This window comes from Ailuropoda melanoleuca, chromosome 2 (assembly GCF_002007445.2).
Source record: "Ailuropoda melanoleuca isolate Jingjing chromosome 2, ASM200744v2, whole genome shotgun sequence".
Taxonomy (NCBI): Eukaryota; Metazoa; Chordata; class Mammalia; order Carnivora; family Ursidae; genus Ailuropoda; species Ailuropoda melanoleuca.
The window spans coordinates 130,949,072-130,963,098 of NC_048219.1; the positions used below are offsets into that span (position 1 = coordinate 130,949,072).

The 14,027-nt window shown below is 39.7% G+C and overlaps 2 protein-coding genes across 9 annotated transcripts in view; both read left to right on the forward strand.

Annotated features, from left to right (window-relative positions):
• Positions 1-10,205, forward strand: part of TANK (TRAF family member associated NFKB activator) — a 91,419-nt gene extending 81,214 nt beyond the window's left edge. For all 8 annotated transcript variants that reach the window (XM_019805128.2, XM_019805126.2, XM_019805125.2 and 5 more), the window contains 3 exons: positions 41-156; positions 5,341-5,921; positions 9,361-10,205. In XM_019805128.2, coding sequence (XP_019660687.1) covers positions 41-156; positions 5,341-5,921; positions 9,361-9,540 — 877 coding nt within the window. In that variant the 3' untranslated portion in view covers positions 9,541-10,205. The remainder of the gene's footprint in view (positions 1-40; positions 157-5,340; positions 5,922-9,360) is intronic.
• A 2,458-nt stretch (positions 10,206-12,663) lies between these two features.
• On the forward strand, positions 12,664-13,446 carry LOC117795935 (transcription initiation factor TFIID subunit 4-like). Its single transcript, XM_034642167.1, has one exon. The coding sequence runs from the start codon at positions 12,664-12,666 to the stop codon at positions 13,444-13,446; it is 783 nt and encodes a 260-aa protein (XP_034498058.1).
• The last annotated feature ends 581 nt before the right edge of the window (positions 13,447-14,027 follow it).

Here is a 14,027-nt window from a genome sequence, read left to right on the forward strand (position 1 = left end):
TTAAAGATAGAGCCTTATATTTTAAAATATTTAATTTTAGGGCTTATATAGAGAAGACTTTCCAGGATCTAAAAGAAGAATTTCATAGAATATGCATGCTAGCAAAAGCACAAAAAGACCACTTAAGCAAACTTAACGTACCAGCCACTGCAACTGGTAAGGTTTAATTTAACACACAATAACATTAATTTGATTGATAGAAATTTATTTCTTTTTGATTGTGAAAATATTTCTAAATGCTTATTAAGTGCTAAGGATCTGCAGTTTGCACCTCCCACCACTCATAATGGGTAAGTGCTGTCTAAGTTCTGTGCTGTATTACATTATTTAATAATTGGCTTTTTTCTCTCTTTATTGTGTGTGGGACTATATAGAAAAAATTGAGTGATGTAATTGCTAATCATCTTAATGAGAAGTCCCACCTTGAGAAAAGTACAAAACAAATATAGGAAATCTCTCAAAGTTTTCGGTTGCTATTTGGGGGTTTAATTAAACATTAATTCATAGGTTACTATGCAGCCTGAAGCTGTACTACCATATATGAGCTAAGTAAAATTACAAAGTCAGGTTTGTTTTTAACTTCTGCTTGAAAGTGGATTGAACACTATGGATTTTTATAATTTGGTTCAAGAAGTAAACATTTCTCATTTCATGAGGCCAGTTCTGTTGGAGATACAAAGTACAAATTTAGTATAAAATATAACTTAAAAGGAACATCTGTTTTACACATGTGTTATGGTGTGTTTTTTAAAACCTTTACCCTTTCCTAAAACCCTGAACTGGTGTTTGCTTCAGTCGTTCATATGAATAGCAAAATACCAGGGATTGAATCTGGCTACCAAGCACTTCTGTAAACAAAAGGAAGGTAAACTGATCATTTAAAATGATAAATTCTCCTTTACCTTTGTGATTTGAGATATTCTGCATTCAATTCCCAAGAGATGTGATTTACAGTTTTCACTCTGAAAGATGTTGCAGCAGTGCTAATACCCCTTTAATTAAAGATCACTTTCCATTTCTAACAGCTCTTATATCTAGGCTATTTAGAAATCATTTTATAGTGTAAATTCACTTTTTGCATACTACTACCATTTTATTTTCAGAAAAGGCACACAGTGTGGTAGAGAAACAAAACAGTCTGTGTAGACAGACATAATTTATTTCTTCCCCTCCCTCCCTTCTACCTCCCCAAAAAGAACTCTAGTTCTTTCACCTGAATCTTTGTCATTTTCATGAGAAGTTGATCTTTTGTGTAAGCTAAACGCACTAAGTACTTCCGAAGTAAAAGAATTATTTTTATTTAAAATGTACTAGCTATAGAGATGTGGTATGTAGAATTCATAAACATGATTTTTTTAACATCAGCATCTTATCAAAACACTGTAATGGTGATATATTCATTGTTACACAGAGAACCTACCCCATTATCAATGGCTTAATACTTTGACCATTTTTAAATTGCACAGGTCTAAATCTGAGTATGTATCTGTCAACTAGAACACTGAGTGTTTAACTTCGATTTCTTCCCCACTAAAACTGCTTCTTAATGTTATTTTTATGTTTTATATTAAATGTGTCACAAATAAAAAATACAACATTATTCTTGAAATATTTTAGATCTGTGCGCCACAGACTCCAGTGAAGTTTGGTGGGTCCAAACAAAAACCAAAATATTAAGTATTATTCTGGTAGTAGTAGGTCAAAAAGGGAAAGAAAGAAAAATATTTTGGAAAAAGATGACTATTCAGACTTTTTAAGGATGAACATTACATTGAATAAAAATATAAAGAAAGCATTTCAAATGTGATTTGCATAATACAGCTGGAAATTAGCGTTATTGTCCCCATGTTATTTTTTGTGAAAATTTGACTTTTACTTTTAGATAAACATATAATTCATGAAAAATTGCTGAGTTAGTAGAATTGTACATTTCCTTTTTCTTTTTTTTCTCATTCACTTACAGCAATAGCCTTGAGAAGGGATAAAGATAAAATGTATGTTTAAGCAAATGTGGCTTCGTAAAAAGTATTATTTGGTCCATAAAGGAGGGTCCTATTTCAAGAGAGATCACAAGAGTAGAATATAGGATTGCCCGTTACAAACAACCATCAGATCTTTTTGTTTTGTCAGTATATAAGGTAATTAAACTAAGAAGAAGTCTAAATGGACAGGCTGTACTTAAAATTTAGAAATCTAAAAACGTTTCTCATTTTGGTGTTGTTTTTTTTTTTCCTGCACAAATAAGTGTTCTTGAAATAAACAAAATAGAAAAGCAGTTTGCTCCACCTGATCATGTTTCTCAGTATAGTGTCAGGATGACAAGTACTTTTATGTACCTCGTTAATTCTTTTTTTATAGTAACTCATTGCCTGAACAGATTAATTCAGAAAATTATTTTAATGTGGCTGAGGTATGCCCACGAGCCATACAAAAAGAAAATACTTGCTTTATTATAGCTGTTTTGAGTTTTCCGGGTTTTGTTCACAAGGGGGTAGGTCAACTACTGGAAAAGAAATTCAGAACACATTTCTATCATTTTGGGGACTCTTCAATATATATGGAAAGCAGCATGTTTGATTTAGCATAATGGTTCAGAGCACAGGCTCTAGGATTAGGTTGCCTGGGTCCCAGTGCCAGATCTACCACTCATTCATTAGCTGTGTAGCCTTGGAAGTAATTTCTTCCTGTCTCAGTTTCTTCACATGTAAAGTGGGGCTAATATAGTGCCTACCAGGTGGCTGTTTTGAGCATGACATGAGTGAAGGCACGTACAACGATGAGAACGGTGCGTGGCGTGTAGAAGTGCAGTTAATGTTGGTAGTTGTCATTAGCAGCGGCAACAGATTCGTCGTCGTCATGCTCCCTGTTCTTGCGAAGATCATTTTGATAAGCCTTTCCTCCTCACGTGTTGGAGAATTTGGTTACCTCAGCAGTTGATTTTCCTGATTTGCTTTTTGCAGTTAGCAAATGTTACCTACAAAGAAAGTACTGTTTCCTAGAATTTCCTTCTACTCTTAAGTCAACTATCAGGAAAAATGACTAGAGTTAATGGACTTTAAGACACCTCCAAGGACAAAGAAATCCTGCCAAACAGTTGAGCTTGGTCTCAGTTACTGCACCACTCCCCATCACACACAGATTGTCTAGTGAATGTAGATTATCCTGCTAGGCTCTATTGGGAACAGAATATAAATTCATTTAGAATACATTTATTGAGGACATACTATGTGCCAGGCACTGGACAGGGTACTGGGGTTAAGTGGGAAACAAAACATAGTTGATCTTAAGAAACCTACTTTAATGGGAGCAAGAACAGTATACTTGGAAACATAATGCAAAGTGTTTAACCCTCAGGGCACCCAGGAGTCATGCCTAAACCAGACTTGGGGAGCCAGAGAGAGCTATCCAGAGAAATTAATGTCTATACCAAGAAATGAGGGACAAATAAGAGTTAAAGAGTAGTCAGAGAGGACACTTCCGGCAGTCTGCACAGCATGTACAAAGGCTCAAAGACAGGAAAGTGTGGCTATTTCGGAGAACTGTACAAAGTTCCCCACCATTATAGTTGTGGCGAAAGGTGAGAGCGTGGAGAGGACCAGGGGCCAGTCATAAACAGTTTTATATGACTTTTCTGAGGGATGAGGCTTTGGAGAGCCATGAGAAGATTTTATTAGGAAGGTAAAAATGACCAGATTTGTACTTTAGAAAAAAATAGGGAGCACTGTAGAGAATGGATTGGATATGAGCTAAATTTTAGAGGCAAAGAAACAGTTCAAAGGCTGTTGTAATCCAATAAGATAAGATGGTATGTACTAAAGAGAGGTAGTAGATATATAAGAAGGTAAACCAAAGAAGTTGGTTGCACTGTACTACCATCATGTCCAAGCAGAAAATATCTTGTGTCGGAAAGTGCTGTGGCAAAACATGGAAAGGTGTGATGAGACTGCCAGGACCAGAGGGAAAGAAACGGACATTTGTTAAGTGCCCACTAACCTGGACAGAATTGTGCACGGCACGCTCTGTTTCAGCCAGCGTCCTTGGGAAAGCCTCCTTTTGTGAAAGTCCAGCTCCTCTGATGACTACCTTTTAAAGTGCTGATTTTTTTTTTTTAATTTCTACCTTTTGTCCGTTTAATGAAAATGACACATTGCCAGTCTCCAGCCTTACTGTCTTCTTAGGTAAGATTGTGGAGCACAGTTTAGCGTTTTCTGATGTCTCAGGATCATCAACATGGAGAGTGCTTTGGTCATTGTTTTTTTGCGTTGAGAAATGTAGCCCTTATTGGTCCTACACCAGACTATAGTGTTTTCTGAGTTCTTATATCTGCTTTTTTGCTTTTCTTGTCTCCTCTCATCCTTTCAGCTCTTGTTGATATCTATATCTGTCTTCAACAAATCCTGTCCCTACCTTTTAATTTGCTGCTTCTAACCAGCTCTGAGCTAGGGAAATATCATCATGCTCGTTAGAATAAATCTAAAAAGAGAATAAGAGCAAAATGCATGTATCTGTGGGCCTTTTGGCTCTAATTCTGACTCCTCAGAAGCTCTATTTACTCACTTTCTAGCTTTTGCTTGTGTCCTAGAGAGCTGAATTTGTTCTAGAGAGCTGAATTTGTTGGATAAGGAGCTTCTAGTTAAATGAGCTGCAGAGGCCATGATATCTACCTGATATCTACCTACTAGCTTCAGAGGCCTGTATATAAAATGAGAGAATTATATATTCACATACAGTTTTCTGAACATGCATCCCAAAATTTCATCCTTCTTTTGCCTCTGCTGCCTTCTTCCTCCCCAACCCCCACCACTGCTACTCCCTCACATGGGTTATTGAGACTATACAATGGCCAAATTGATTGGTGAAACACTTTGTCACACAGTGATATTAGGGGTAATAAATGGCCTAATTCATGTAGATTCTTAACCTGTATAATATTATATATGCCTAGTAAGGATTTTCCTTTTTAACAACTTATTTGTCTAAGCAAGCTCACAGTTGCAGCTTCCATTACTGACAAAATGTTTAAATGTATACACTACAAGCAAATGTTTTTTAAGCATAGAGCAGTATAACTGTGAACAAGATGCAAAGCTTACAGCAAAGACCTAGGAGAAGACAAAGTAGTTTAGCCGTGACAGATAAGCTAGGTTCCCATTCACCCACTGGAGACTGCTAATATTCCTGTGGAAGGTGGTAGCAAATGTAAAAAATCCCAGTTGTCTTCAGTTGCTGTACAAACTGATAGAGAAAATAATATTCATCTGTCCAAAGCTAATTGAACATTCAGATTTTTAAGAATGATTGGAATGCAACTGTTTTCCTTTTGTGTTCTTTTCCCTGCAGAAACACAGTGCTCTCTCCCTATACAGTGTACGGACAAAACAGAGAAACAAGAAGCGCTGTTTAAGCCTCAGGCTGAAGAAGATATAAATAGAGGTGCACCGTGCGTCACATCTGTCACACCGAGAGGACTGAGCCCAGAGGAGGAAGATACCTCTTTCGACTCACTTTCTAAATTCAATGTCAAGTTTCCACCTACGGACAATGACTCTACTTTCTTACTTAGTACTCCAGAAAGACCCAACATCCTTGGTCCTGTCACATCTGAGGCAGCGTGCCAGGATAAATTTAATATGGAGTTCAGAGACAACCCGGGGAACTTTGTTAAAACAGAAGAAACTTTATTTGAAATTCAGGGAATTGACCCCATAGCATCAGCTATACAAAACCTTAAAACAACTGACAAAACAAAACCTTCCAATCTTGTAAACACGTGTATCAGGACAACTCTGGATAGAGCTCCATGTTTGCCACCCGGAAACCATAATGCATTATATGTAAATACATTACCACTCCAGGACCCGTCTGATGCACCTTTTGCTTCACTTGATTCCCCGGGAAAAGCTATCCGAGGACCACAGCAGGTAACCGTTTTGCATTAACAAATATATTATGTGTGAACACACATTTTGCCATACATGCACAGATATGCATCTTTTTTAGGTTATCAGTCATCCTTCTTAAACTAATGACTAGCTACAGTTAAGGGTTTTAATAAAAAACCCCAGGTCCTATAATAAATGACATGAAATTTGAGAAGCTGAATATGGTAAAGCTCTATTATGAAGTACCTTAAAATGTAGGGCACATTTTAAAATACATGTCAGCTTTGTCCGTACCTAGTGTGTGTCACTTTCTTAGTCCCTTATTCAAAGCTTTTTACTCAGCATCAATGTTACAATAGGATTCTTTGTTAAATTTCATACTGTGAAACAAATGACATTTTTTTATTAAAAAGTTTGTGCGTGTCATATTCCTCTTACAGGAATGCATGTTTTTCATAAGTAAATAATTGCATCGTGTATTCCTATTTATCAAAATAAGTGAACTGTCTTTCATCTGATACTTCCATTACATTCTAGTTATACAGTACGTAGATCCGTAGGGTTTGGTTTTGTTTTCTAATCTGGCAGTCAACATGCAGCCTAATATATTTTTTAAATAGTCTCTGCATATGTATGGTTTTAATCAAACACTTCAATGTTTCTAAAGCTCACACACTACTTACAGCCCCCCAATCCACTACTACCCTCCTGTTTATACAGGTTCTATCAGAGAATGATGCTTAGTTTAAAAGAACAAAAACAAAAATTAATGCCTCTGAAGGCAAATGAAAATATATAATTGTTACAATAAGCAGAAGCTTGTGAAAATGCAGAATGGTGTAAATATCTATATAATTTGCACAGATTTGTTTAATTTCTCTTTGCCTTGAGATACTTATTTTTAAAAATCCAACAACTTGATGAATACCCTTTGGCTTTCTAAGTACTCATTTAGGTTACTGACTTCTAAATCAGCATACAAAGGAGGCAGTAGTCAAGCTGTGGTATTTTAGTAGTGGGGGAAACTAGGCATCTCTGACAGTAAGCTTTAATTATAAACTCACTTATGTTCTACATTGTGCCTTATTTCACATCATAGTCTCAGTTATAGTTACTACTAAATGAAACAAATTAAACAGTTTCTTTTATTACAAATGGAATTCCTGTGGAGCTGTGAAGTGCATTGGTTCTAATGCTTGTTACTTTTTTCCCCATTATATCTCTTGCTTGTTCTTTTACTAGTTAGTCTGTGCATTCATGTTTCAGTAGATGGCACCCTGCATTGTGCATTTGCTTTCTATGCTACAGCAAGGGAAACAGCTGGTATGTGATTACAACTTGATGGAAAAGTATTCAGCTTAAAAAATGCAGGAGAATTGGTGTTGAGCTGTCACAAGACATGGGGCATAAGGTTAGATAATTGATATTTTGGCAGAAAAGGCAAAGAAATTAGTTTGTTTTGAAGGCCACGTTGCAGTTTAGGATAGAAAGAATATTTCTTAATTTTTGAAAACATTTTGCCTTTTTATTTGTATTAATAAAGCTAATATAATACAAAATTCTTGAATTGTTGGTAATGACAAAGAGAAGTGAAAAATTGAGGTTACATGTTTCAGATTTTTATTTTATATCAATCATTACTACTACTTTTTTATACATTCAGCTATCATAACAAAGCCTAAAATATATCTGCTTATTTTTGCTCTATGTGATTTTCTTTTCTTCCTACTTTTGCTGAGTCAGTGAGTGGGGTCCCAACTGAATTCTATGAAAAGATCAAATCTGAAAATCTGAACCAGTAACTCCTAATAGAGAAGGATAAACATGGACTTTGAAGATAAATTGGCAGTAGAAGATTGGCTCACCAAATTTAGAAGCTAAAGTGCTTCTAAGCTTATTTCTTAGTATTGTATAGATCTTAAATAAGAATTGTCTTTAACGAAACAATCTTTTATTTATATCTATATCAGTTTCCCATTAAAGTGATGCACATTAATCACTTTTACTTTTTGTTTAAACTGCAAACAGTAAAATTTAAATCTGGTTAACTCTAACTTATTTTTGCTTATATACTCACAGTTATTACTGCTGTTTTTAATCATATTTTGTAAAGAAAATAATCCCAAATTTTAAAATAAATATTTTTAATGTTACTATTTTTTGTGATAAAATTGTCACTTCTTAAAAAGGGAATCGAGTCAATGTTATTATAAGCCTCTGCTCTAATATTTGAATGTATCTCGGTGCCTAGACAGACTTTGTATATTTACACCAACTGTACGCAGCTGTCCAGTAAAATGTTTATAAGAAGACAGTGATGTCGTGAAACTCAAATGCTTCAATCAGTAATACACTGTTTGTTGTAAATGATTGGTTAACTAGAATGAAAGAGATTGGTTAAGGGAATGAAAACTAACACTGTATCAGGTGTTGGACTAGGCTGTTACTATAAAAACATATTCTCAATAGGAGCCCAAAGGGGTCTCTTTAAATTGACTTTTTGAGGCGATTTTCCTCAAAGTATCAGAAATTAGCTGTGTCAAGGTATACAAGAAAGCAAATTTTTTAAATTTTGGTTTATATTTCAGGAAAGTAAGATATGCCAGTCAACAAACATTTATTGAGCACCTACTGTTGAACTAAATGCTTTTTCTTGCCCTGCTAGATATTTTTTTAGAAGGAATAAATGCAGTATTTTCAGAGATTAAGTCTTGCTTATAATGGAGACAGTTGTGTTGAATTGTGATTTTCCATACTTTAATGAGGCAGCTATTGACAAGTTTCACTGGATTCAGTCACAAGAAAGTAAGAACGCAGAACGATGCACTGTATAACAAGAGCAAAATAAATCAGAAGAATGGGTCCCATGTTAGATGTTCTTGGATTATTAAATATTTGAGGTTTCAAAAAACAACTGATCAGTGGAATTTGTTTAGTACTTTAAAAATTCCTTTTCTAAAACCAAAACTATACTTATTCCTGTATGTTTTATTCATTGTGTATTTGCTTATAATAGCAAAATTTAAAGGGCTCGTGATCAAAATGCCAGTTTACACACCTCATGTCTAGTGTACTGTGTATTAAAGGAGCCCCATACCTTAAGGCTTCTGCTGGAAAATAGAAAAGATAGAATTTAATTTTCAAAAAGTCTTAATTATTGTCTGTTGTTCCAAAGCTACTGCTGTTGTGATAACTGGTATTAAAATCTGCTGATGGTATAACTGGAAAATTTTTAAATATGTGAAGATAAATGTGTGTATGGATTTTAAGTGACTCTTAATCAAAGTTTAGCTGTGCCCTTAATGAAAAGAGAATTGAGTCATGTCTTCATGCTAGTGCTATGGAAAGGTGATTTGCTTTCATATAAGGCTATTTTGTGTTTATGCACATAACCCACACAAAAAATTTGAATTTGAAATTCATTGTAAGTTGATTTTAAATACAAATAACAGAAGATGTTTTTGTTTGTCTCCTACAGCCCATTTGGAAGCCCTTTCCTAATCAAGACAGTGACTTATCATCGGTACTAAGTGACACAGGCTCAGAACTGCATATACCTCGAGTATGTGAATTCTGTCAAGCAGTTTTCCCACCATCCATTACATCCAGGGCGGATTTCCTCCGGCATCTTAATTCACACTTTAATGAGGAGACTTAAGATGCATTTGAAAACAGTTGTGTGTGATGATTCTATGTGATCGTCAAGCTCTGTGTGATGATCTTGGGTCTGTAATACTGTAAATACTTGACTGCAAACTTAGTTCAAGATCATTTATTGAAAAATAGCTACATCACAGCTATTTGAGTTTTTTTCTAAACTTGCATTGTAACTTTCTTTTATTATCTTTTAAAAGATCATTCTCTATGAAACTAATTCATTGTATTCATGTTTACAGTGTTTATTACCTTATTTATGTTTGTTTCAAATATCTAAGCTTATTGCTTGGATTTCTAGTTAGATCTATTGAATTTGGTGATATTAAATGTTTATAGGTTTTTCACCTGCAAATTAGATTATTTATGCTATAGGTGATTTTTTTTTTAATAAACCTCTGATACAGAACAGCAGACAACATGAATGTCTAAGTAAATACCAAACCTAAGACATTTGTTGCCGAGTGATAAAATCACTGGTAGAATTATTTAAACACTTTATATTGTTTTGTTAAATAATATACATGGTTTTAAATTTTACTGTGTGTATAACTACATGATGAGATGAGTTAAATATTTAAAAAGTTGCTTATGTTGTGATCATTAAATGCGTTCTTTGATCCTGAGTGAAAAAAAATAAAGGAATAAATCACATTTTGGGGAAGTTTATAACATTCATGTTTTCTAGTGATAGAAGGGTGTTATCAGATCTGGTGATATTGAATTATGAGTACTAGATCACTTTGAATTTAAAAATTATTTTTCAAACTAAACTTGCCAAAGGAACATGTTTGTATTTCCTGAGAGCAAATCTAAAGCCCTGTAAGGACTATCCACACATTTATTGATTCATATTATAAAATGTTTACATTGCTGTTCAGAAATTTATTATTCATTGTCAGCACCTGATTGATGGCCACTGGAAGACATTTGAGAGAGGGTACCAAATCAGCAGGCTGCAAAATTTTGTTTGAAATGAGATTTCTCTTCCATTTTTCTTCCCTATGGTGATTGTTCTTCAGGTTTTCCTTTGCCTCCGATTTTTTTAAAATGTTTGAGGCATGGCTTCCATTTTAGAAAGTGAACATTGATTTGCAACTCTCAAAACAGGAATTTAAACCTTCTTTGGAGTGCTTTTAAAGATTGGAGGGTTTTAGGATGGAATTTGAGAGGCCTCTGTGTCACAGTAAAGAGCCTTAACTCCTGGAAGAATGAGAATGGTGCCTCAACTTCTCAGGGTGCCAAGCACATCATGTTGACATCTTCCTCACCAAGGTGACATAGCGATTATTAGGCATTCACACTGTGAAGGATTCTGAGACATGTACATCTTTCCTCCATTGCCACTGGGGCTGAATGGAAATACCTAGACAATTAGCCAAGTCTCTTCCCTACCTCCCACGCACTCAGCCTCGCCTCTCACTTACTCCTCCCCCCACACACACAAAATTAAAAATAAAAACTTCTCAGCCTGTACCATCCTGAATATACCTATCTCGCCAATGGGGATTCTTTTTCCTTCTCCTTTTCTAGAAGAGAAAGAGTCCCTCTCGCACAGTTGCTATCTACTAGCCTGCTGACAACCAAAGGAAATGGTAGCCCAAAAAGTGACTCAAGTTAAAGTGTTAGCACGGACTCTTCTCCAGTCCACCCTTTTCCCACCTCCAGCACTGTTACTAAGAGCGGGAAACTCGTTTCCTTTTGGGTCCCAGGGCTCCAACTTTCGAGGGACAAAGGCCCTCTTGGGCCACAGGAAATGCAGCCTGGAGAGCAGCCTCCAGTCCCGCACTGCAGAAGTGGCGCTGGCTGCATCTCGAAAGGTGGAGTGGGCACCCGCCAGGTCTCTCCCTCTGTCTCTTATTACTGAGTCGTGCAGGGGCTGCGTCTTGGCATCTGCTAAGCGTGGCCGGGTAAGAACAGCTCCCAGGTAAAAAAGCTGCACACGCGAAACGCTGAGTCTGAAAAACCACCCCCGCCGAGACGAGGCAGTTGTGAGCGGGATGCCTGAGAAGTGGGAGGTGAATGTCCTCGGGAGGGCCCCCCCGGTGCAGCTTTCCCCGGAGGCTGAGGCTGCTGCCAGCGGGGACATCTGCTTTCTTACACTCCAGCCTGGCTCACCCCGCCCCCTCAGCCCGGGTTGCGTGGTTATTTTACCAACACCGAGGGAGGGAGAGCTCGAGGAGGTAGAAAAGGGGTGGATGGAAGCTCAGGAGATGTTCTTCCCACTCCCCCACGTCCCCTCCTTTTTTTTTTTTTTTCACATCTTTTAACCTTCAAGGTAAAGACTTTATAAAAACGAAATAATAAACGTGTCCGCTGGCTCCCAGGCCCGCCTTCTGCTCGCGGGGCTCTCGGGTGCGGGGCCTTGCCCTTCTGTCCGTCGTCTCCGCAGTCGGGCGGGTTTGGGCGCCTGGGCCGGGCGCAGGGGCCGGCCTGGTGCGCTCCGCCTGTGGCGCCTTCTCTCCCGGGCTGCTGCCTCGACAGCTGCTTGTAGCTACAGTAATTAGACTGTCAGTGCTTGTTAGAGGAGAGCGGGGCGAACACGCTTCTGACAGCAGATTCCGAGACTCCCCAGTTTGTTAATTTCTAAGAGATCTTTAAAGCATTAATTGAGGTCTCCCCAGCTCTCCCCTCCCGCCCCTCTCCCCAACTCCTCCCTTCCCAAAAATATCTTCAGGAGAAGAGAATTCTCTCCGCGTGGAAGCCGTGTTTCCCGCAAAACTGCCAGGCCACCCCCGACTCACGCGCATACACCCTATTTTACATATACGCATATACGCGCACATGTATACGCGCGAGGTTAACTCCGCGGAGGCCTCGTCCAAATAGGAACCAGGATTGCATTTAAAATAATAATAAATAAATAAGTAAATAAATAAATAAATAAACTGGGGGGTGGGGAGGGAAGCAGAAGTCGGGAAGAAAAGAGAAAAGCAGCAGGCTGATTACGAGGTGTCAAAACTGCCAGGAGCAAGAAGGTGATAGCAATCAGGGGTGAGAAGAGTGCGGCATTCGTGCGGGGCAACTAATTATCCGTCTCATTTGAGAAGAGCAGCATTTGAGGCAGCAGCGTTCGCCTGCTGAACGGTGACAGATTGGCGCGGAGGAGAGGGGAGGTGTTAAAACAATGGAGCCGGGCGCGCGAGCGCTGCTGCATGCTAATCAGCCCTCCCTCCGCCTGCCTGCCGCGCTCCCTCCTTCCCCCCGGCCTCCCTCCTCCGCGCTCCCTCCTCCCGCCTGCGGCGCTCCCTCCTTTCCAGCGGGCCCGCCGCCGCCGCCACCACCCGCTTCCTGCTCCCTCGCTTTCCCGCGCGTCCTTCCCGCCGCTGGCAAGTGGAACTCAGCCACCGCTATCGCGTCCTTCGCGGGTCGGGAGCCCCCGCGCAGCCCGCCGCGGGCATCCTCCGCTGGGCCCGGCCGTAAGCGCGCCGCAGGCCAGAGCCACCCGGCGCTCGTGCGTCCTGCGCCGAGGGCCGCCCTGCGCCCAACGCCCACCCCTGGGCGCCTCTTGGGGGTGGGGCGAGGGCCCACGCTCTTGCTTCCAGCCCTTGGAGAAGAGGCCAAGGAGCCTGCATTTTCGTGCCCACTTGCTTTCTGCTGGTGGATTGAACGAGTTGGGCAGCGAGTGAGAACCCAAGCGAATTCACGAAGGGCGAGGGACAGGAGGGACAGACAGGAGTGGGAAGAGAGTGAAGACCAGAAAGGCAAGAAGGCCCCTGGGGAGACTGCAGACCCGATGCCGGCCCTAGGACGGCTGCCACCCCACAGGCCTCTCGCGGCCCGCAGGCCGCTCCAGGGCAACGGAGCAGCGGGTGGGCTCATCCCCCAGCAAAGGCTCCCTCTTTGCGCCCCACAGACACCCCCAGAGCCTTCCTCGCCCCACCAAGCCAGAATAGAGTACACGACTTAATAATCAAAGAGAGGAAGAAGACAAAGGGCCTTCGCGGTAGTTGTGCTTCCAAGGCTTGACCTTCTGACCCAAGACTAGACTGGACCTCCGGAGACACGCCCATTAAACTGTTGATGGCGAGAGAAAGCCTTTAAGAAAACGGCCACCCCCACCCTTTGCCGCATAGACTTGGAGGCAAGAGGGCGCCGGGGCATTTCTGGAAGCACAGCTCTCTGGTTTCTCCTCTCAGTGCTCTGACCTGAGTGAAGTTGGTCTCCAGACAGAGGAGAATCCACCAGAACTTGAGCCTCTGCTATACGTTGAGGCAGGCCCAGGACCGGAGGTTTTGATACAATTTCCTCCTACTTTTTGAGTTTAAAAGCTGATTGTTAAGCTCAAAGCTTTTGCTTAAAATGCACTTTTACCTATAGTCTACATTTTTACTATTCTATATCTACATAAACTACGCTTAGAGATTAAAACATTGAAACACTGCCGTTCTTGTGGCTTCAGTGGGTTAAACAAAACATAGCTTCAGAGGACTGAAGGAGAATGCGGTTCCTTCCAACCTGTTCTGTGCTATTAGCTAAGCAGGTGTCTAA